Source organism: Podarcis liolepis (genome assembly GCF_965112155.1).
Source record: "Podarcis liolepis genome assembly, chromosome: 1".
NCBI classification, from domain to species: Eukaryota; Metazoa; Chordata; class Lepidosauria; order Squamata; family Lacertidae; genus Podarcis; species Podarcis liolepis.
The window spans coordinates 114,146,791-114,168,667 of NC_139554.1; the positions used below are offsets into that span (position 1 = coordinate 114,146,791).

Below are 21,877 nucleotides of genomic sequence, written 5' to 3' on the forward strand. Positions count from 1 at the left end.
TTGAATGCCTAGTTTGGTCCTTAGGCCATCCATTGAATTCATCAAGGGATTACCATTTCCCAGTTTTCTGGAGTTAAGTATCCTGGCTAAACAATGCACATATGAGAAAAGGCAGGTAAACTCTTAATAGCTTCCTAACAATACCAGCAGGTGTCTCAGCTACGAGAACTGCAACTGCGTAACAACAACAACACTAAAGCCAATGTAGTTAATAAGATAAATATGCAAATACCATCCTTTAGTGTGAAAACAGGGATTGGCTGATTCTGGAGCATATGAATTTGCCACATATGATAATGACCCTTTGCTTTTTAATCTATAGTAATGGTCATCTAAGATGATTATGGATGCCTTACCTTGTGCCAACCTTTCAAAGGCCATTTCCTCTTCTTCAGCATGAACCCTTCATGTTTGTCTGGCTTCTGAACATTGGTCTGCCCAATTTTGAGGCCTTCTATAATTTCCCAGCTGTCTGGCTCCTGAAGGAAGAGGAGTGGGGAGAAAACACCAACAAATTCTGTGAGTTGAGTTCAATATTATCTGAAACACTTGCAGTGTGTTGGATGAGCAGCGGCAGATCTTGGGGTCTCAAATTTCATTGGTGCCCTGTGTGATGCCAAAATCCAGTGCCCTGTTGGTATACTGCCAAAACAAACTTCAAACGAGTCTTTAAACAGGGCCTTGAAGCACATCCTTGAGGCACGCCTAAAACATCAACTTAGCAATAAGAATTCTCCCCAGCAACTGGAGAGATGCAGTTGAGTGTGAGGCAGTCAAGGGTTGGTCATTAAGGCTGCCAGAATATATGGAAGTCTGTGAACCTGTCTCTCTGACCCGATAGCTGGAGGGAGCAGTGATCTGTATATAGTTCTGTTTCTTGTTTTATATGTAGACCAGTAGCATTGTGCAACTTCTAATGCAGATAATAAAGACTTGCACAATGCTACTGGTCTACATATAAAACAAGAAACAGAACTATATACAGATCACTGCTCCCTCCAGCTATCGGGTCAGAGAGACTTTAGAGAAGAAGTGGATGGGTGAGGAGTTTATTCCTGTCACAGGAATTCACCAAGAGAGGGCTGGACTGCTGCTGCTGTGAAGACGTGGCAAGACTTTCTGAGTAAATCTGCTGAGACCCCAAGAGTTGACGCTCACACACTAACACGCCCCCCACTCCATTCTAAATATTAGGTGCAGCACCCCCAAGGCTGTGAGCCAAGCGTGACCATATTGGTCACATTCTCCTAAATCCACCTATGGTACGAGCCATATCTTCAAACCATTAAGGCTGCAAGCCAATGTTCATTTCTATAAAAGTAAGTCCCACTGAACTCAGTGAGACTTGACTTCTGAGGCCAGATACCCAGCACTGTGTCGAGACCCATCAGCGATGTTATTCTCTCGAACTCTGCAAAGGGAACTCTTTCAAATAAGAGTGCATGGATCAGATGGAGACAGAGCAGACTGGATGACTCAACTTTGGTGTCATTTCATAAACTGTTCCGGTGTCGTGCTGTTTTATAAATTACATGCCCTTTCTAGAAGCTCACAAGAAGGGAGAACAAGGGGTTAGTGTTGAAAGAACTTCTCTGAATGTGCCTGTAAAGTCACTAAGCTGTTCTCAAAAGGCTTCACTGACAAAATTAGCCCCAAGATGCACTCTTTTCTCACGAGAACCAAAGGGTAAAAGCTTGGTTTTCTTCAAAAAGAACATCATAATCTAATCTGCTAAAAAGCAGTTCTTTCATGAGGTTTGTTGGTCACATTCACACCATTCATTTAAAGCACATTTATAGCACTGTTAGTCATTGCTCCCCCCCAACCCTGGAAGCTGCAGCTTACCCCACACAGAGAAAGAGTGCTATAATTCCCCTTAACAAACTACAGTTCCCAGGATTCTGTGAAGGAGGCCATGTGCTTTAAATGTATGGTAGGGAAGCACACAAAAGCTGCTGCCAAAGGTTTGTGGCTGAGCAGCAGTTACACAGGGTATTACTGCAAGCACTGGAATTGTCTTGTAGTCTTCAGATGAAGAAGAGGAGTTTGGATTTGATATCCCGCTTTATCACTACCCTAAGGAGTCTCAAAGCAGCTAACAATCTCCTTTTTCCTTCCTCCCCCACAACAAACACTCTGTGAGGTGAGTGGGGCTGAGAGACTTCAGAGAAGTGTGACTAGCCCAAGGTCACCCAGCAGCTGCATGTGGAGAAGTGGGGAATCGAACCCGGTTCACCAGATTACGAGTCCACCGCTCTTAACCACTACACCACACTGGTTCTCATGAAGGGTGATATACAAATTTCATAAATGAATATAAACTCATTGTGGAGGTATCCTCAACCTTCTCAGATGCAGGACCCACTTTTAACCCAAACATGCATTTGGGGAACCATTTCTTAATCGTTTGTCCTGTTGGGCTGTGTGTGTGATAAAGGGGAGCCATACCGGGGTGAAGGCATCTTCTTCTGTTTGTCCCCGTGTCAGTTTCAGTTTATTAGTTAATTTTTCTAGTAGGGCTGTTTCCCATACTATTTGATACCATTGGTCCATGCTTACTCCTGACAGGTCTCTCCAGTGTCTGGTTATGGTGTTTCTGGCTGCTGAGAGCAGGTGGGTTATGAGTTCTTTGTGGTGTAAATGGGCATTGTTGTCTTGGAAGATGTTTAGTAGGGCCAATTCTGGGGTGGTGTCTATTACTTGCTTAGTTATTTTACAAATTTCTTGTATGGCTGTTGTCCAGAACAGTTGGATTTTGGGACACTCCCACCACATGTGGAAGTATGTGCCTGTGGAGGTGCACCCTCTCCAGCATTTTGGTGAGGTTCCTGGGTGTATTAGCGCTAGTTTCCTTGGTGTTAGGTACCACCTGTAGGTGAGTTTCAGTGTGAGTTCTTTTCTTTTCGTTGATATGGATTTAAAGGGGGGTTTAGACCACATTCTGGTCCATTGAGTGGGGTTTATCTCATAGCCTATGTCATTCTCCCATTGATTTTTGATTGCGTCTAGGGGATTTGCGAGATTTTGGAGTAGTATTTTGTATATTGCGGATACCATCCCTTTACCGTTTCCCTTTGTTGTTAGAAGGAGGTTTTCGAAGGTTGTCAGGGGCCTAGTTGCTGCTGATTTTACTGTTGGGTTGTTTAAGAGGGCATGTAGTTGGTGTTGTGTTAACCAGGGCATTTGGGTGTCTTCTAGTTTGTCTTGTATTTCTTGTGTTGACAAGATTACAATGATTAGTTATATAAACAAACTAAACTGAACCAAGCCAATGTATTGAAAAAGTTTTGCACACCAAATCCTAGTGCAGACACCGTGAACTTAACTTACTTTAGATACAGCTACTGGTTCATTTTCTAGCAACTGTTTGCCAAGTACCGGATCTGTGCTTCCAGAAGAAAAATTCCGCTCTAACACATGGCCACTCTAAAGCAAAAAGAAGAGGAGTCAATTCTAAGCCACAGAAGGTGTATTTTCTGCATACAAACCAGAGACCAAAGGCTGGCATAGTTTACAGACCCTTATAATTCAGAAATTTCTACCCTTCTGTATTTTACACTTTAATACCACCTTACGTGCAAAGCATGTCAGCAGTACCACATGTGTCTTGCTCTAAGATTAGTAATTTTTATCTATCTTTGGATAGGAGGGTGAGGTAGGAATTCGCTCAAACAAATTTTAAAAACCCAGAAATGTCACAGAGAGTTGAGTTTAGCTGCACTGTTTCATCTAATACCTTTACATTCAGCTACCCTTTCTTCTAGGGAAGAACTGGGAGCTTATCTCCCATCCTGCATGAGACAACACAGGGCTGGAGATAAGCCACTCTTCCTCATTTGGGGAAGCAGGGTTAATAAGCAGACATCTCTCATCCTCCTTCTGACCAAGGAGATGGGAGCGAAGCATCCTTTGCTCCCACCCAGCTTCCTGTTTCAGTGTGATTGCCCAATCCGCAACTGTCTTGCGGCTAGTCAAGCAAGTACGGTTGAAACAGCCGCAACGAAGAGGCATGTATTCTCTCACTAATCTCTCCCCCCCACCCACCCCCAGTTTCTGTAAGAGGAAATTACGTTCAGCAAATAATATCAGACTTAAAATTACAAGAAAGGAGAATTTCCTTCCTTGTAATTTGCAAACAGAAGGGGAAATATAGGAGGGGAAAGTACATAACAAAGCCAACTGTTAAATTAACGGAAAAGCTGCATCTTGCAAGGTTCCTTAGCGTGGAATATATATTTTGAATTTATTGTCTTGGAGCAGACTTATACACACACATGCACATACTCAGTAGTTCAGTCCTACAATAAAGTTAACTCTGGGATCAACAGCAAGTCACCCATGGGCATTAAGGCACATCTGCCCAGGCCTTCTGCCCTCCCAATGATTTATTTATCCCTGTTCCCCATTGGGGCTGTGAATTCCACCCTTGTTAAACAGATAAAACCCCAGATGAATGTAGCTGGTGGGGGAAGTCATGGGCAAGGTGAATTTGTAAGGGGAAATCAGTAGGCAAGTCAAGCGCTTCTCTTTCTTTCTGCTGCTCTCCGAAGAGTCTCTTCATCCTACACTTGTTGGCAAACACGTGAATGTGGTCATGTGTTGCCAACGTAGGGAGGAATTCTGATCATTCCATCAGTGCAAAAATTATTTCACCATCTCCTCCCCTGCCCCCCAACCAGTGTGCAATTCTCCCAACCCCTCTCAGAGCCAATTTTGGGGGCACAAGGGGCTTCCACTGCCAGGACTCATTAGTTGAGCCCCTGTCTTTACATCTAGTTCTGCTCTAATAGTAGGTGTAAACAGACTTTCCTATGTACAGAAAAACACCTGGCATTCACCTTATTCACCAAATCCCTGGCATATTTCTCTTTTCTTAAGCAGCAGCAGAAAGCAGAAGATTACAAGGTCTGTAGGGGATTTTTTATTGATGTTACAAAGAAAGCTTTTGTATGTTGACCTCCAAGTGTTGCTGTCGCTATGATGAAATTATAGTGAGATGGCATCTTAAATGCGAATAAATAGCATAGCATTTTTTCACTTACCTGCCTGCTGTCCCGCTGGGAGGATGAAGAAGAAGAGGCACTTTTATGAGATGGTGTAGAGGTTTTGTGAGCAGGAGATATACCTTTCTCCTCTGAACTCATTGTTGCAGCTAGATTCTGGTGATCTCCTTTGACAATTAAGACCACATCAATCTCCGTTCAGTCTTCCATACAGGGAGGGAGCCAAAATATTTTCAGCATTTTTTCTATTTCACAGAGTGTCCATTACACACAAGGGTAAGAGGAATTCAAAAGGCATCCAAGCCAGACCTTTAACAAGAAGAAAAAGATGAAGAGATTGTATATGCTTACAATTAAATATTTTTTTATTTATCATATATAGATAGGTAAAGGACCCCTGGACGGTTAAGTCCAGTCAAGGCCACAATTGGGTGCGGCACTCATCTCACTTTCATAGAATCATAGAATCATAGAGTTGGAATAGACCACAAGGGCCATCGAGTCCAACCCCCTGCCAAGCAAGAGGGAGCCGGGGGTTTGTCCACAGACAGCTTTCCAGGTCATGTGGCCAGCATGACTAAACTGCTTCTGGCGCAATGGAACACCATGACGTAAACCAGAGCTCACGGAAACGCCGTTTACCTTCCCACTGCTGTCGTACCTATTTATCTAATTGAACTGCTGTGCTTTCGAACTGCTAGGTTGGCAGGAACTGAGACAGAGCAGCAGAGCTCACCCTGTTGCGGGGATTCGAACCGCCAACCTTCCAATTGGCAAGCCCAAGATATACTAGGATTCCTAGCTAAATTCAAATATAACATAAAGTGGGCAGAATCCCCCCCCCCAGCAGGATTTTGTTTTGTTTTCATTTATTGAGCGATATACACACACACAAAAATACTGCCCACTTTATGTTATATTTGAATTTACCTAGGAATCTCTTAGGTCATATCTACCAAACTACTAAAAAACACTAAAACCCAATAAAACATGAAGCAAATGTTTTATATGAAAAATAAATATGCAAATCCACTGAGAAATATCAGAAGCTTGCTGGATTGTTTTTTTCCACGAGGTGCCAATAAAATATTTTCTAAAGGAGAAGTTTTGGTGAAAGCAAATGCAATTCTATGGCAGAGGCAATTTCCGTTCTGCTCTGCAAGATTTCCAGCCAGTACTTTCACGAGTGGCAGAACACAATTCCTCATTACACGGTATCAGTTCTCTCTTGCCTGGTTTCTCAAGTGCAAATTTACTGTGCAGCAGAAATGGTTCACAATCAGCTTTCCCTACCCATTACGCACACCGCCACAGCTTTGTTTAGAAATATACGCAGACATATAGCAAACATCATTTAAATAACATGAAGGAAGCCCAATATGTATAGTGACCATAGCATCTTCATCTTTTCCACATACAAATGCCACGGATGTGGTTGTTACTATCCAATGTGGCCATCTGCCTTACATTCATAACACACTTTGGAACTTACATTGAGCAACGCAACTGGAATAAGAAAGTACGGTCATTTCTGTGGCAATTTACAAAAGAAGGTTAGTCCTAAACACTGTGGCTTTGATCCCAAGATGACACGAAGAGAACGAGGCAGAGGGCCTTCTCGGTGGTGGCACCCGCTCTGTGGAATGCCCTCCCTTCAGATGTCAAGGAAATAAACAACTAAATGACTTTTAGAAGACATCTGAAGGCAGCCCTGTTTAGGGAAGTTTTTCATGTTTGTTCTTTTATTGTGTTTTTAATATCCTGTTGGAAGCCGCCTAGAGTGGCTGGGGTGGGGTATAAGTAATAAATTCTTCTTCGATTTTTACTTCTACTTCTTCTTCCTCACTATTGAAAAGGTAGGTAAGCCACTTTTTCTACCTGACTCAACTCTTTAAGTAGCAGCCACTGGTGTGCCAAACACCAGAAGAAAAAGGAAAGGAAAGAAGTACTGAGAGTCATTCTCAACCCACATTCCCCCAACACTGGAGCTGTCACACTGTCAAAGAAATCTTATGGATTTTAATCAAATCGGCATTGTAGTGCAAATTAACACTTAAGAGGAAAAAGCCCATAATTTGCTGAAGAGTAGGGGGGGGAAGAAGAAGATACCAGCATGTGGAATCAAACAGTTCATTTCTTTATTGAAGGAATACGGTATACATGAATCTGCTAAGAACTACAGTGGTACCTCTGGTTATGAACTTAATTAGTTCCGGAGGTCCGTTCTTAAGCTGAAACCGTTCTTATCCTGAGGCGCGCTTTCACTAATGGGGCCTCCCGCTGCGCGTGTGCCTTTGGCGCACAATTTCCGTTCACATCCTGGGGCAAAGTTCGCAACCAGGAGCAGCTACTTCCAGGAGCAGTTAGTAGAGTTCATAACCCAAAGCGTTCGTAACCAGAAGCATTCGTAACCAGAGGTACCACTGTAGTGGCAGTCGGACACGACTAAACAACAACAATGAGATGCTTAGGGAAACTAGCATTGATAGCCCAACAGACAATCAGAGTTGGCTGAAAAATAAATCTCTCCAGATCCCCCAAAACCAGCAACTTTGTTCCTCAGCTCCAAAAGTAGTGGGTTGTGTTGTTGTTTTTCAGGGGCAGGTGTATGTCCAAAAACAACTCCCAAAGGAGGGCAAATTTTCAGAACTCCTGGGTGTTGGGGGTAGCTAGCCATTAATGACAAGATGGCTGAGACCCTCTCCTTTCCTCTCTCTTAAAAATAAAAGAAAGTTTCGCCACTTCTTCAAGTGGCAGCTAGGCTGCCCTCATTAGCTTAAGAGACATTTCCTTTTAATTTGGTGCAGAGTGTTCCAAAGGAATTATGGTACATCATGAGATGAGGCTCTTAATCCCAGGGTTGTGGGTTCAAACGCCACATTGGGCAGAAAATATCTGCATTGCAGGGGGTTGGACTAGATGACCCTTGTGGTCCCTTCCAAGTCTACAATTCTAGGATTCCATGAAACAGAGTGTTGTTTTCCATGATCCAAGCAAACACCCTATCGACTGCCAGCTTTACTGTGGTTGCAATGCCCTGCAAGTACATAGGAAAATGCTGCATTGTGTTTACATAAGTCCATAAAAATGTGTGGGATTGTATTCATAATGTATAACTATACCACCTAAGAAACCTGCCACAAAAGTCCTAAACTGGGTTTCTCCAGCTGTTTTTGGAATACAATTCCCATCATCCCTGACCACTGGTCCTGCTAGCTAGGGATGATGAGAGTTGTAGTCAACAACAGCTGGAGACCCAAGTTTGGGAAACCCTGCTCTAAAATAAAACTTGTTATTTCAAGATGCACACACCCTCGTTTTAACACAAATTTAAAAATCAATTACAATATTCAAAATAGCTGCACCTTTAAAGGTTTGGCATATCACAACGAAAGAGTGAAATAATAAATTTACGGTAGTTTACTGAGCTGCACTCAAGAGCTTATTCAAGAGATAGAAAGGAAAGGCTTTCAGGTATTTATGGCGAACAGAGGACATTTAAAAAAACTTGCCAACTAGACCTTGGGAAATGGAAATCTAATGGGTTTTTGAAACATCTGAGCTCCCTTCAGTTGATTCATGTGGAAAATTTTATATTTATATTTAGCACTGGTCATGTGGATGTGTGTGTGTAAGATATATATATAGAGAGAGAGAAAGAGATCTGACACTTGGGTCTGTGCCCTGCACTTTTTATAAAGTGTGTCTTTGCTAGATCCAGGCAAGGTAATAACCAATTGTTTCACAGAAAAGCAAGAGAAATAGGTTGCTAGGTTTGACTGGTGAACAACACTGTGTGTGGAAATAACTAAAACAAGGCAGCCCGTGCAGTGTGGTGGATAGGGCCACATTCACATCATGAATTAAAAGCACTAAGATAATTCTGAGACCTGTAGTTAATTAAGGGTTCTGAGAGTTTTTAGGGCACCTGGATTCTCCTCCCAAAGTTACAACCACCAGAGTTCCCTGTGAAAAAAATATTACCGTATTTTTCGCTCTATAAGACGCACCAGACCATAAGACGCACCTAGTTTTTGGAGGAGGAAAACAAGAAAGAAAATATTCTGAATCTCAGAAGCCAGAAAAAGAGAGATCGCTGCGCAGCAAAAGCAGCGATCCCTCTTGCTGTTCTGGCTTCTGTGATAGCTGCACAGCCTGCATTCGCTCCATAAGACGCACACACATTTCCCCTTACTTTTTAGGAGGGAAAAAGTGAGTCTTATAGAGCAAAAAATACGGTAATTGTTAAACCACTCTGCAGTTCTGTGAGGGGAATAGAAGTCTCCTAACAATTCTCAGCACCCTTAACAAACTACAGTTCCCAGAATTCTTTGGGGGGGTAAGCCATGACTGCTTAAAATGGTATCAGAGCGCTTCAAATGCATGGTGTGAATGTGGCCTGGGTCTAGCACACCCAACTTCGTATTCCCATTCAGCCATGAAGTTCAATGCGTAATCTTGGGCCAGTCAGGTTCCCTAAGCCTAATCTACCTCACAGGATTGTTCAGGGGATAAAATATGGGAGGAACCATATATGCTGCCTTGCGCTCCTTGGAGGAAATCCTGGATGTAAATGTACTAATAAAAAGCATACTATAAATGCAAGTTTGCTTGGTAGAGCAGAACATGATAGGGTAAGGGTTATGATTACTCCCTCAGATATACCTATGGCAATGTGTCTCAAGGTACCGTCTCAGACAGTAAGAGTAGTGGGGAAGATGAGAGGAATAAAGCTGACATTTGGACTAAAGATTGTGGCAGATTGTGATGTCAAGGTACATTTAACAGACTCAAAGAATGGTTTGGCCACAAGGCACTTGAAAGTAACGTAGTCCAGTCAGCCTGCTATACTGAGGCATAATTGTACACACACACACACACACACACACACACACACACACACAGTGCCCCAATTTTTGCCTCATATTGCTTTTACAGCAGAATTACAAGATGCCAGAAGCCTCATGTAGTTACTCAAACTTTTGATACTACCCTTCATTATCTGCATCCCAGTGTGATTCCCAATGACATAGCTAACACAGCAAACCGAATACCTTGGTTGCAGCAAAAATAACTAAAACATTACTAAGGCACATCACTATAAGAGACTTTTCAAAAGCTTGGGCAAAAAGAAAGGTTCTTCCTGATGCCTAAACAACAGCAACGTTGCTATCAAGTGAGACCTTTCAAGGGAACTATCACTGGAGAAGAGAAGCTCTCCTTAGCATCGACAGCATTAGCATCAATATGGGAAAGGCAATATGTAGCATTCATAATGTCCCAGTTCTAATCCCTGGCATTTCAGGTAGAGATGGAGAAGGCTCCCATCCGAAACCCTCGCATCAGAGTAGACATTATTGAGCTCTATGGATGGCTTCACTCCATATAAGGCATGAAAGCAAGTGAGTTTTCTATGTTTTATTGGAAAATACCCATCAACTATCCAAAAGAGAAAGTATGTTATTCAAGAGGGCAGATGTTTTGGAGTACAATTCCCATTTGCCCTAACTTCAAGAGGGCACCAGGCTGGCAAAGGCGGAACCAGAACAAATTCTGTATTATTTAAGACATCCACTAGATTCACAGGTAAAAAACATTATGAGCAGATTAAATGGTAACGTATTGTTAGCAATACCCTGGCACCCAAATTACTCAACATACCGTATTTTTCACCCTATAGGACGCACCGGCCCATAGGACACACCTAGTTTTTTGGGGGGGAAATCAAGGGGGGGAAATTTATTTCCCCCCCAGGTTTGCGCAGCCATCCCCAAGCTAGAAGAGGGAGGCAGAGCGCTCCGTCTCCCTCTTCTGTCTTCAGGGACAGCCTCCCTAGCCTCTGTGGGGCAGCACACTCCGCTGCCCTGCAGAGGCTTTGCATAGCCATCCCCAAGCTAGAAGAGGATAGCTTCCTGAAGCCTGGAGAGTGAGAGGGGTAGGTGCGCACCGATCCCTCTCGCTCTCCAGGCTTCAGCGAAAGCCTGCATTCACCCCATAGGACGCACGCAGATTTCCCCTTCATTTTTGGAGGGGGAAAAGTGCGTCCTATAGGGCAAAAAATACGGTACATGCATTTAGGATGGAGGGTAGCAATGAACCTTATCTATGGTCATATGCTTCCTTTGACAGTAAGCAGCTGTCCAAAGTAAGCGTATAAGACAGGGATGGGGAACCCGTGGTCCTCCATACATTTTTGGACACCAGCACCCATCAACCCCAGGCTGTATGGTTAACAGCAAGAGGTGATGGGTATTTTAGTCTAGCACCATTGAAGGCCACAGGTTCCTCATCCCTGGTATAAGGAAACACTGGTAATAGAATCAATAGTCTTGATCCACACTTAGTCATGCTTAGCATAGATCCAATGAAACCATTGAGAAGTAAGCTAGCCATGACTAGTTAAGCATTGGTTTCAATGGGTCTACTTTAAGCACAACTATGTCTGGCTCTAACACAGTATCGACAGCTTGTTCTATCTTCCGTTTTATAAAGTTCCTATATTTCTTGACAGGGACGCGGGTGGCGCTGTGGGTAAAACCTCAGCGCCTAGGACTTGCCGATCGTATGGTCGGCAGTTCGAATCCCCGCAGCGGGGTGAGCTCCCGTCGTTCGGTCCCAGCTCCTGCCCACCTAGCAGTTCGAAAGCACTCTTAAGTGCAAGTAGATAAATGGGTACCGCTTTATAGCGGGAAGGTAAACGGCGTTTCCGTGTGCTGCGCTGGTGCAGGCTCGCCAGAGCAGCTTCGTCACGCTGGCCACGTGACCCGGAAGTGTCTCCGGACAGCGCTGGCACCCGGCCTCTTAAGCGAGATGGGCACGCAACCCCAGAGTCGGACACAACTGGCCCGTACGGGCAGGGGTACCTTTACCTTTACCTATATTTCTTGACATGGATGCGAACTGGGCCTTCCACACCCAAACCCAACGCTAACCAACGGCTATCATTGCCTCAGGAAAGAAATATGTGTGCTCATTGTATGAACTTTGGGAATATAATTTAAAGCCTAGGAAAGGGGCATAATTTATTAAATTGTTAAATTGTACTAATCTTGAAAACACACTATTTTCTTTGCTGCAGGCCAACACATATAATCAATCAACCAACCACCGTTTCTATAGTATAATGCAGAACTCAGTAATGTGTTTGCTGACCTTTTCTCAAGCAGTAAAATATCAATTTTGTTTTTGTCACGGTCAGAAGCAATTAGGTTATAAGTTCTGCAAATTCAAAAGTGTGATTAAAAACAATGCAGCTCAAAAATGCAGCAAAACACATGATATTTAATAACATGCATATGGGAAACAAGCAATTTCTATTTACAAAACAACCCCTAATATAAGATCAACCGCCTCAGCATGTGAAACTAGCTCTAGGGGACAATTTCTGGATTACACTCCATTTTCCAACACAACATGAGAAAACTAAAGACTGCGGCACCTAAAGCAGGGGTAGCCAAGAGAGAGTCCTCCAGATGTTGTTAGATTTAATTTAGCATCTTGTTAAATTTAACTATCAGTACTCCATCTGAAGGAATGGGTTTCCCAAACCCAAAACTGACTGTGCAGGCATTTTTAAACTGCACCAAAATCCCCATTTCTCCTTAGCTAAAATGCATAAACTTTAGCCGTTGAGCAAATGCAAAACAAGAACACAGCTCTTTCCCTTATCAGTTTGACGGCAAGACTGGCCTTGACTTTACCAGTAGAACAGACACAGACATATCTTATGTTCTGACCACAAATGACGGGGAGACCCAAGTCTGGGACTAACGCCAGAGCATGTTCTCGGAAGTAGTGACCTTTTGCTCCAAGATAGGAGTAGGAACAGGAATATCTTTTTTATGGTCAGGAGTGCAGGAAGGAAATCCCTTTTATGGTTGAGAGTACCAGAGCAGGAACATATGTGATGTCAACCTGCATACATAGGCTGACGTGGTTGGAAGGAGGGAGAGGGTGCCTGGAGGATATAAATACTGCATGAAACTTGTCATTTCTTTGGACTTGCTGTGGACTAATCACGCAAGTGCCTTCTGCTATCCGGAGAGCAGAATAAACTCTTTCTTTGAACCAACTCGGTGTCATTTTGACTTCCTTCCTCCTGTCCCGGAGCAACGCAGACCCAATCAGTGAACTCCAATAAGGCTACACATCCAGTCTATTTTAGCTAAAATCAACACACATTTTCCATTACAGTAATAACAACAGTGTTCCCATTAGGTATCTGGTTGGTCACTCCAAGAACCAGATGCTGGACTAGCTGGGAATTTTGTCTGATCCAGCAGGGCGCATCATGTGTTCTTATTATTGTAAAATAGATTTAAAATGGCAAATAATAATAAGGAAATGACAGAGGCCTTCAGAAGCGGGCAAAGGAAGTAGGTGATTGAAAGAAGGGGGCAATGAGCAAGGGGGGGCGCTGTTCAAAAATAATTTAGGGGGCACATAGATAGGAGAGGCTTTGTGCTACTTACAGAAGAAGTGAGGGAGGCATAGCGTGCAGAACATTCAAGATTTTGATGTCACGGCGCTATTTTCTGTATAACTGCTCACATAAGCTATTTCTATGCCGCAGTCAAGAGATGTCATAGTCACCTAGTTAACTGTGGAACATATTAGTAAAGAACAGAAATAAAAATCTCTGCTAATATTTAGATTTAATTAGGCCAGCCTGGCAAAAAAAAAAAAAGGCTTATAAAAGTCAAGCACAGTGTGAAATTCCAGCAGCCTATCAAATTCTACTGGGAAAGGGAAGCTATGCAAAGTTACAAATATCACCATGGAAATCATGTAAACTACCTATTTTTCTTGCAATTTAATGTACTTTTCCAGGTGGCATCAAGAGTTTATCTCGACACTTCACAGATAAATGGGTCAAATGCTCCTATCTCATACTTGAGGCTGCCTGTCTGCACATTCCCTACTTCATAAAATATTGCACTGTGGGACAGATCATATAGTCCCTGACGAGAATTAGTGGGGGGGGGGTTGTATTTTGCTATAGTAGTAAACTGTATTGTATTGAGTCCACTTTGTGTTCGCTTTCCCCAACTATCCATTCCCCATATATTCTGTAAGAATGATTTTTCTTATGCCTGTTTCAAAATATAGGCATAGTATTTTTATTTTCATTTTCTAGAATCCTGCTAGCTTCAAATTTCTAAAGCTTAAGACTCATTTCATCAATGATGACCTCAAATAGATGGTGGAGGTCAAACAACAGATAATCATATTCTGGTGACAGGAGGTCATCGTGACATCTGCCTTCCCTATTTGTCGTTTGCCTACATGATTGAGCACACTTTTCTACCCCTTTAGAAGCTCTGAAGCATTTATGGTAATTAGGAGCGTTCCAGTGCGTTTAAATTGCCGACTTAGATGATCATTTTGAAAGGAGTCTCCATTTCTGTTCCAGTTCTGCATCAGGACCAACTCAAGTAACTGAAGGGGCTTTTCATATTCTTTGTTATGAATCTTGACTCAAGATTGTTGCAGCTACTAATTTTTTTGTCCTGTTTTTGTTTTCCCCCCTGCAATTGCCTGAGCATTGTCATTCAAAGGAAATGTCAGGCTAGGGCAGCGAGCCCTAGTATTCCCCATGCCCCAGAGCATTTTCTACTGAAAAGAAAAGGAAACCCCACACTGCAAACTCTTCTGAAGTGCATCTTGATGCTTCACGTCTGCTGAAGCTGAGAAGCCAGAGTAGCGTTATATAGCAAATCATTCTTATTCAACAAAATAATCGCAATCAGTGACGACATTATCACCTTTACAATAATGAAGAATCCTAATCAACTGGGAACGTATGCCTTGGATGAGCTAAATCATTATTTGCTTTATGGCTTTTCTCATACAGTATTACTCATAAGCCTGCAATTCCTCCTATGGCTGTCATATTGATGGGTGGTGGGTGGGAATCACTCTAAAACCTTCATTTCCCTGATGTTGTAAATTTCTAATTGCTAGCTTAGAACGGCAATGGTCACATATCCCTGCCCGCACTATTACGCTTTCTTCTTTTTCAGGTTTACCCCAATAATAGCCTTGCAGTCCAAATACATTATGACTCCTCTCAGTGTTCTGTTTAGCCTAGCAGAAATGTCCCTGCAAAGTGTCTCCTTGCACTTGTGCCAGCTTTAAATTTCAGAACAGTGCAGAGCATTCTCAATTACGTCAATCTGTATTCCATACAGAGGCAGCGCCGCCGCCGCCTCCTCTCCCACATTTTCTCTCTGTTGCCTTTTTTCCCCCCATCCTCACGGACACTGTATTTTGCTTCTGTGCAGATTCATCACATTTAGCAGTTCAGAAACCAGCTCCCGCCTTCTCAAAATCACAAACTTTTACGAGTCATGCAAGAATGCCAGAATGAGACCCTGGCATAAAGCAAAGTTCATTAGGGGTATAAATACTGTAACCCCAAATGAATGTTGCATGCTAGTGCAAACTAAGTGTTCTCCCGAAGCATAACCTAGCTGTACAATAGTACGTAAGCAGAGAGGGATTTAATTTACATCATCTTTCATAGAATCATAGAATTGCAGAGTTGGAAGGGACCCTGAGGATCACTTTGATGTCTTTCATGTAAAACAAAATCAAATATTCAGAAACGGGCAGAAGTTGCAAAATCCTTAATTTTTGGAGCAATCTTTCACACACACACACACAGAGAGAGAGAAAGAGAGAGAGAGAGAGAGAGAGTATTATACATATAAGCCTGCCAAAATTTGAGAAGAATGTTCAAGTTATTTCCACCCCAATCAGAACAAGCAGTCACTAACCTCATCTAGAAATGTTTTCGTACTTTGGCTAGGTTTCCTGCTGAATAGCTTATACTGGTGTTCTTCAGCTGTGACCTGTGCAAAACAGCTTCTGCTGTGCAAAACCTTATATAATAACTAGCCATCATGCAGCTTAACTTGCTTTACTGACAAATGGACAAATGTACAGTACAGTGGACAAATGTACAGTACAGTGGACAAATGTACAGTACAGTGGTGCCACGCAAGATGAATGCCTCGCAAGACGGAAAACTCGCTAGACGAAAGAGTTTTCCGTTTTGGAGGTGCTTCGCAAAACGAATTTCCTATGGGCTTGCTTCGCAAGACGACAATGTCTTGCGAGTTCCTGCTGGTTTTTTCCCTTTCCCCCCCTTTTTCTAAGCCGCTAAGCCGCTTATCAGCTGATCCGATCAGCAGATAAGCCGCTAAAAGCCGCTAATAGCGCTAATCCGTCAATGGGCTTGCTTCGCAAGACGAAAAAACCGCTAGACGAAGAGAATCGCAGAACAGATTCTTTTCGTCTTGCGAGGCACCACTGTATACAGTGCCTCGCAAGACGAAAAGAATCCGTTCCGCGATTCTCTTCGTCTAGCGGTTTTTTCGTCTTGCGAAGCAAGCCCATTGACAGCCTAGTGGATTAGCGCTACAGCGGTCTAGCGGCTTTCCGTGATCAGCTGTTAAGCGGGTTTTTCAGCGGAACAGCTGATAGGCGGCTTAGGAAAAGGGGGGGAGCGAAAAAAACCCGCGGGGACGCGCAAGATTTTTTCGTCTTGCGAAGCAACCCCATAGGGAAATTCGTTTTGCGAAGCGCCTCCAAAACGGAAAACCCTTTCGTCTAGCGGGTTTTCCGTCTTGCGAGGCGTTCGTCTTGCGGGGCACCACTGTATACAGTAGCCGCTCTACTGAATGACATATATCTTGCTCACAGCCAGTATTTCAAAGGTGTGTGTGCAGCAGGATATTTCCAGAAAGGTTTGCTCTCTACTGTTTTTGAAATGTTGGTATTGATACCTTAGATTAACAGAGAGCCTTTCCGTACATTCTCAAAAACAAAACAAAACAAAACTAATTTTAAAAACAGACTGTAGTCAGGACTTGCAAACTCCGACCCTGAACAAAATTTGCAGCGCCCACTTTCAGTTTACAAACATAGACACAATAAAGCCTTCAAGCGCCCCTTTACAACCATTATGGTAATACAAGATTTAGAGCTTTCTCTGTAGATAACATGTTATTTGATTTGCTATTTACCCAGTGTTAGAAACTGAGATATGAAAGCTAGGAACTAAATGGCACTTTAAACCTAGGTTATAGGTGCAATAACGGAATGTCTAGGTGCACTTTTTAAAGAACAAGAATGATAGCTGAAAATGAATGAACTGCAGCTAAAATCTTATGTTCATTTTTCACGTGGTCTAGTCCTCATCTAAAGACTTCAAAAAACAAAGCCATGCTTCTTCACCTGCCAGCCCCCTAATATTCTTAAGAGCATGGGTAAGCAAACTAAGGCCCGGGGGCCGGATCAGGCCCAATTGCCTTCTGGTCCAAGAATTGCCACGTGGATCGCCAGCACGCGTTCTTTCCTTCTCTTTTCCTCTCCCTCACACAGGCAGCGGCGCCTCCTCCCTCCCTCCTCCTGGCTTCTCCCTGCCCTGCCTAGAGGAGGAAGGGGGCTGGGCTTTGTTGGTGCCAGCAGCAGCAGCACTTGAGCGACGACCAATTTAAGCAGCCCCTCTCCGGAGCCCTTTTGCGCACCACTCATCGTCCCGCCACCGCCACCAGCCCCTGCCGCTCGCAAGACACAGGTAAGCAGCCATCAGGGCTCGTGGTACTCTTGCATCATTTCCCCCCCAAAAAATATAGTCTGGCCCCCCACAAGGTCTGAGGGACAGTGGACCGGCCCCCTGCTAAAAAATGTTTGCTGACCCCTGCTTAAGAGGGTACCTTCTGCAGTCTTCAGAGAGTGGCTGGAAGTGGGGAGGCAGAAAAAGTCCTCCTTTCTGCACACAAGCCCTGGATTCTCCCTACACCCCCTTCCCGTCATATAAATATATCTTTTGGGCACCACAATTAACACATATTAAAGGCCTATTACAAACTGATGGCAGAGACACCCACCTTGAGTGTCCAGTTCAAAAACCTAAGACTTAATGGTTCTTCAATGATCTGACTCCAAAATTTGTTTTGATTTTAGGCATCACTGTGAGTCTTAGATAGATAACACTTTAACATGCACTACTAAAGAAGCCATCGTAACTAACTGGCTAGTATATTTCAAATTAAAAGCTAATAAAAGTACATTAAACAAGGCAACTAAAACCTAAAAAACCCATGTTGAGTTTAAAAGAAAAGAAAGTTTTCAAGTCCCCAATCCATGCACGTTTTACTTGGGAGGAAGTCCCATTGAACTTGGTTAGGATTTACTTCTGAGTAACAGGGGCAATTTTAATCTGAAATCTTAGGTGCAGTACTGCGCCCAGAGCTCAGAAACTGCTCACGTTTATGAAATTCCCTGTCGCAAAACGTGCCTAGAACAATGGGAGTTTTGAACGCTATATTTACCAAATATAGCGTTTGTCCACAGACAGCTTTCTGGGTCATGTGGCCAGCATGACTAAACTGGTTCTGGTGCAACGGAACACCGTGACTGGTGACAGAGTGCACAGAAATGCCATTTACCTTCCCGCCGCAGTGGTATCTGTTTATCTACTTGCACTGGTATGCTTTTGAGCTGCAAGGTTGGCAGAAGCTGGGACAGAGCAATGGGAGCTCACCACCGCCGCGCAGATTCAAACCACTGACGGTCCAATCAGCAAGTCCAATTTTGCTCTGATTATTCCTCTTAAAAGTTATCATGTAAGGACTGTCAAATGTAAACTTCAGAAAACCTTAAACTGAAAGAATGAATTTCCTTTTTCTATTTAACCCAGATGTGGATTTCGGAACCACAACACAATCTTTTCCCCTTTTTCTTTTAAAGTGACAACTCAAAGCTTTAGTTATATTCAAATCAGTTTCAGACAATGCCATTATTTTGCCCACAGTATTGGAAGTAGATGGATGAAGAGTTCAGGGCGGCTGATATCTTGTATTACCGTAAACATAAAACGTTCACTTTAACAGAATAGAAAAGAAGTGGGTTACCAATTTGCTAATATGGATATGTGCCCTACTCAGGACAGAGAGGAAAAAACTCTTGACTTACCTTAGAAAAGGACTCTCATAGGCTGCATTTGCCTCAATGTAAAAACCAGGGAAAGGGCAATCTTTGTACTGGAGGACAATGCTTGCCCCAATGTAAAACAGATAAGCACCCTATGCCTAACTTCAGATGTTTTAACGCAAACTTGTTGGGTAAGCCCATCTTTAAAACATTGAAACTACAATATAAAAGAGCCTGTTTCCAGAGAGGAATCCAATACCTGAACTATTGGTAGAGGAGAATCAGGCACATGCAAGGCCTAGGTCAGATGAAACCAAAGATGAAAGATTCTGTTATTAGATCTGATTCACATTCATAGATGAATGGTGTAATGTTCCATGGAGCCAGGAGGGATTTGTCGTTAATAAATTATCCTGTTATTTAAAACCTGTTTAATAGCTAGAAAAGAAGGATAGTATTCTCAAAACCCATAGTCTGATGGGCACAGCAATATTCAACTGTTCAAAATCGTACATTCGTTTCATTTCACCAATAGCTCTCTAAATCTGGCATGCACCCTGTAAACTAGACATTTGCAGCAATTGAGGTGCATATGGACTGGTTTGCACCACCAAGAGCTCCCATGGATTGGCAAGCTGCCAAATCCAGTTGGCCATGATGCCTGTGAACTGCAGTCCAATGATAACAGAGGACTAGTAAATATAATCTCTAGTTGCTCAGATGCAACTACCACAGTTGGTGATGTGTTGAAACCCATCATAAGTTGACTTTTTTGCACCAGGGTGACATATTTTTTGGACTATGCTAATAAAATCATGATTCTTGGGGGCGGGGGAGGATAGGAAAGAACTGCTTCCAGCATTGCATAATCTATAAGCTTTAGAAAAGTAGAATGTGCAGAGAAAAGACCCATATCGTTAAAGGTGCCCCCCCAAAGGAAAAGGTATATACAGACTGCATGGGAAATAATGAAATGCTTTTGTGATGCAGGGGGACGCGGGTGGCGCTGTGGGTTAAACCACAGAGCCTAGGACTTGCCGATCAGAAGGTCGGTGGTTTGAATCCCCGCAACGGGGTGAGCTCCTGTTGCACGGTCCCTGCTCCTGCCCACCTAGCAGTTCGAAAGCACATCAAAGTGCAAGTAGATAAATAGGTACCGCTCCGGCAGGAAGGTAAACGGCGTTTCCGTGCACTGCTCTGGTTTCGCCAGAAGCGGCTTAGTCATCTGGCCACATGACCCGGAAGCTGTAAGCCGGCTCCCTCGGCCAATAAAGCGAGATGAGCACCGCAACCCCAGAGTCAGTCACGACTGGACCTAATGGTCAGGGGTCCCTTTACCTTTTTAAAGGGTCTGTAAAATTGAACAGGGTTCTTTTGCCATCCTCTCTCTAATGTTCTGGATCACAATATTGTAAACTAGCAAATATAAGGCTTCTGAGGTTAAGGCAGCTTTTACAAGAAACTTTTGTTTCTGCAAGAAATACTCCTACAAATCGCTTTGCTATATAATGCAAAGCTCTATAAAACTGACTGCTGATCGCTACATAACTTGACTTTTCAACAATGATGAGCACGTATATTTTATTGCAACTGAAAGAAATATTGTTGCTAACATATCTTTTCTTAAACGTTAGCAAAAGAAGGGGGGGGGAGATATATTCCTTTTCATCCGGATGAATAGAGACAGAAGCAAAAACAGCAAGCTGCATTTTCTTTCCCCGGCTCAGAGCTTCTTTTCCGTGTGCTACGCTGAGACAAAACAGGTTATGCCCTAGGAAAGCATAAAGAAACATTCTGTCATAGAGCCTCTGGTTAGGAAACACTGCCAAAGCCACAGATATCAAGGTACACAGCTGAACGTACTGCAAGGGACCATGACCTGGTGGCGGGTGGGGGGTACTATGTGGCCAGACATTGTAACTCTCCCCCAACAGAATGTCCTGAATATAAATAGCAGGTTGGGGTCAGACAATCTCATCACTCGCTTTAAGCATCGACAATGCTTTCCGTAATGCACCGCCTGTGACCTATTCCACTTCCAGCCTTGCTTTCACTGCTCCAGTCTTCGGACGTACTCTTATAATCTCCAAGACGTACGCTGAAAAACGTACACCTTGGACAGCTATTGCATTCACAGCTCAGCAACTCTTACGCAATGAACTGGTCGTGAGCTGTGTGTCTTCTTGCATTAATTCATTCGTTTCAAAAGGAAGCACGTTCAAGTGCAGAAACATGGCTTGGGCATTAGTTTAGGAAGGAAGTGCAAAGTTATCGGCTGCAACATACAACTGAGCTAGCAATGACTTTGCTTTATTTTAACCTCTTCTCTCTAATTCCATGGATTTAGGGCAATACACCAGAGAGGGGAAGGCTTTACATTTGTTTTTGCAAATTGGAATGAAAACAAACGAACTGAGACATTTTTCAAATCCACCGTTTTAAGCCACCAAAAGGCATATATGGATAACTGCCCTCCTGCCCACTCCACTGGGCAGCCCCCAAAGAACCCCTCCACAAGACACTTTGCTTAGTTGTCTGCAAGCAACCACCCCAGCTTCTCCCTTCTGTTCCACAGCCCCATTCTGCAACCATTCACCTGTGAGACTCCAGAGGTAAGAGATCCTAGAGTAATTCCACCCTGCCATCAACCTGAGCCTCAACCTGTCTATGCAGCAGGTTAACTTTCTGACTATGCAATGGGCATATAAACACCTCTTTATACTGGAAGCCTGCAGAACACTATAAATATGTATGCTTCTAGCTGACACCTGCAGTACACCATGAGTTCCAATGCCTATAGCAAAGTCCTGTGATTCAACCAAAGATAAGTGTCAGAACACTAGCTGTACTTGGCTATTGCCCAAACTATTCCACTGTATTATAGATTATCTACATCCCATCTTGCACGAAGATAATCCGCTCACACAGGCCTG

At 43.3% G+C, this 21,877-nt stretch overlaps 1 protein-coding gene across 14 annotated transcripts in view; it reads right to left on the bottom strand.

Annotated features, from left to right (window-relative positions):
- The window catches only part of OSBPL6 (oxysterol binding protein like 6), a 99,772-nt gene that overhangs the window by 45,947 nt on the left and 31,948 nt on the right, over positions 1–21,877 (bottom strand). For all 14 annotated transcript variants that reach the window (XM_083496030.1, XM_083496022.1, XM_083496031.1 and 11 more), the window contains 3 exons: positions 5,043–5,312; positions 3,331–3,426; positions 357–479 (listed from right to left, as the gene is read on the bottom strand). In XM_083496030.1, coding sequence (XP_083352156.1) covers positions 357–479; positions 3,331–3,426; positions 5,043–5,144 — 321 coding nt within the window. In that variant the 5' untranslated portion in view covers positions 5,145–5,312. The remainder of the gene's footprint in view (positions 1–356; positions 480–3,330; positions 3,427–5,042; positions 5,313–21,877) is intronic.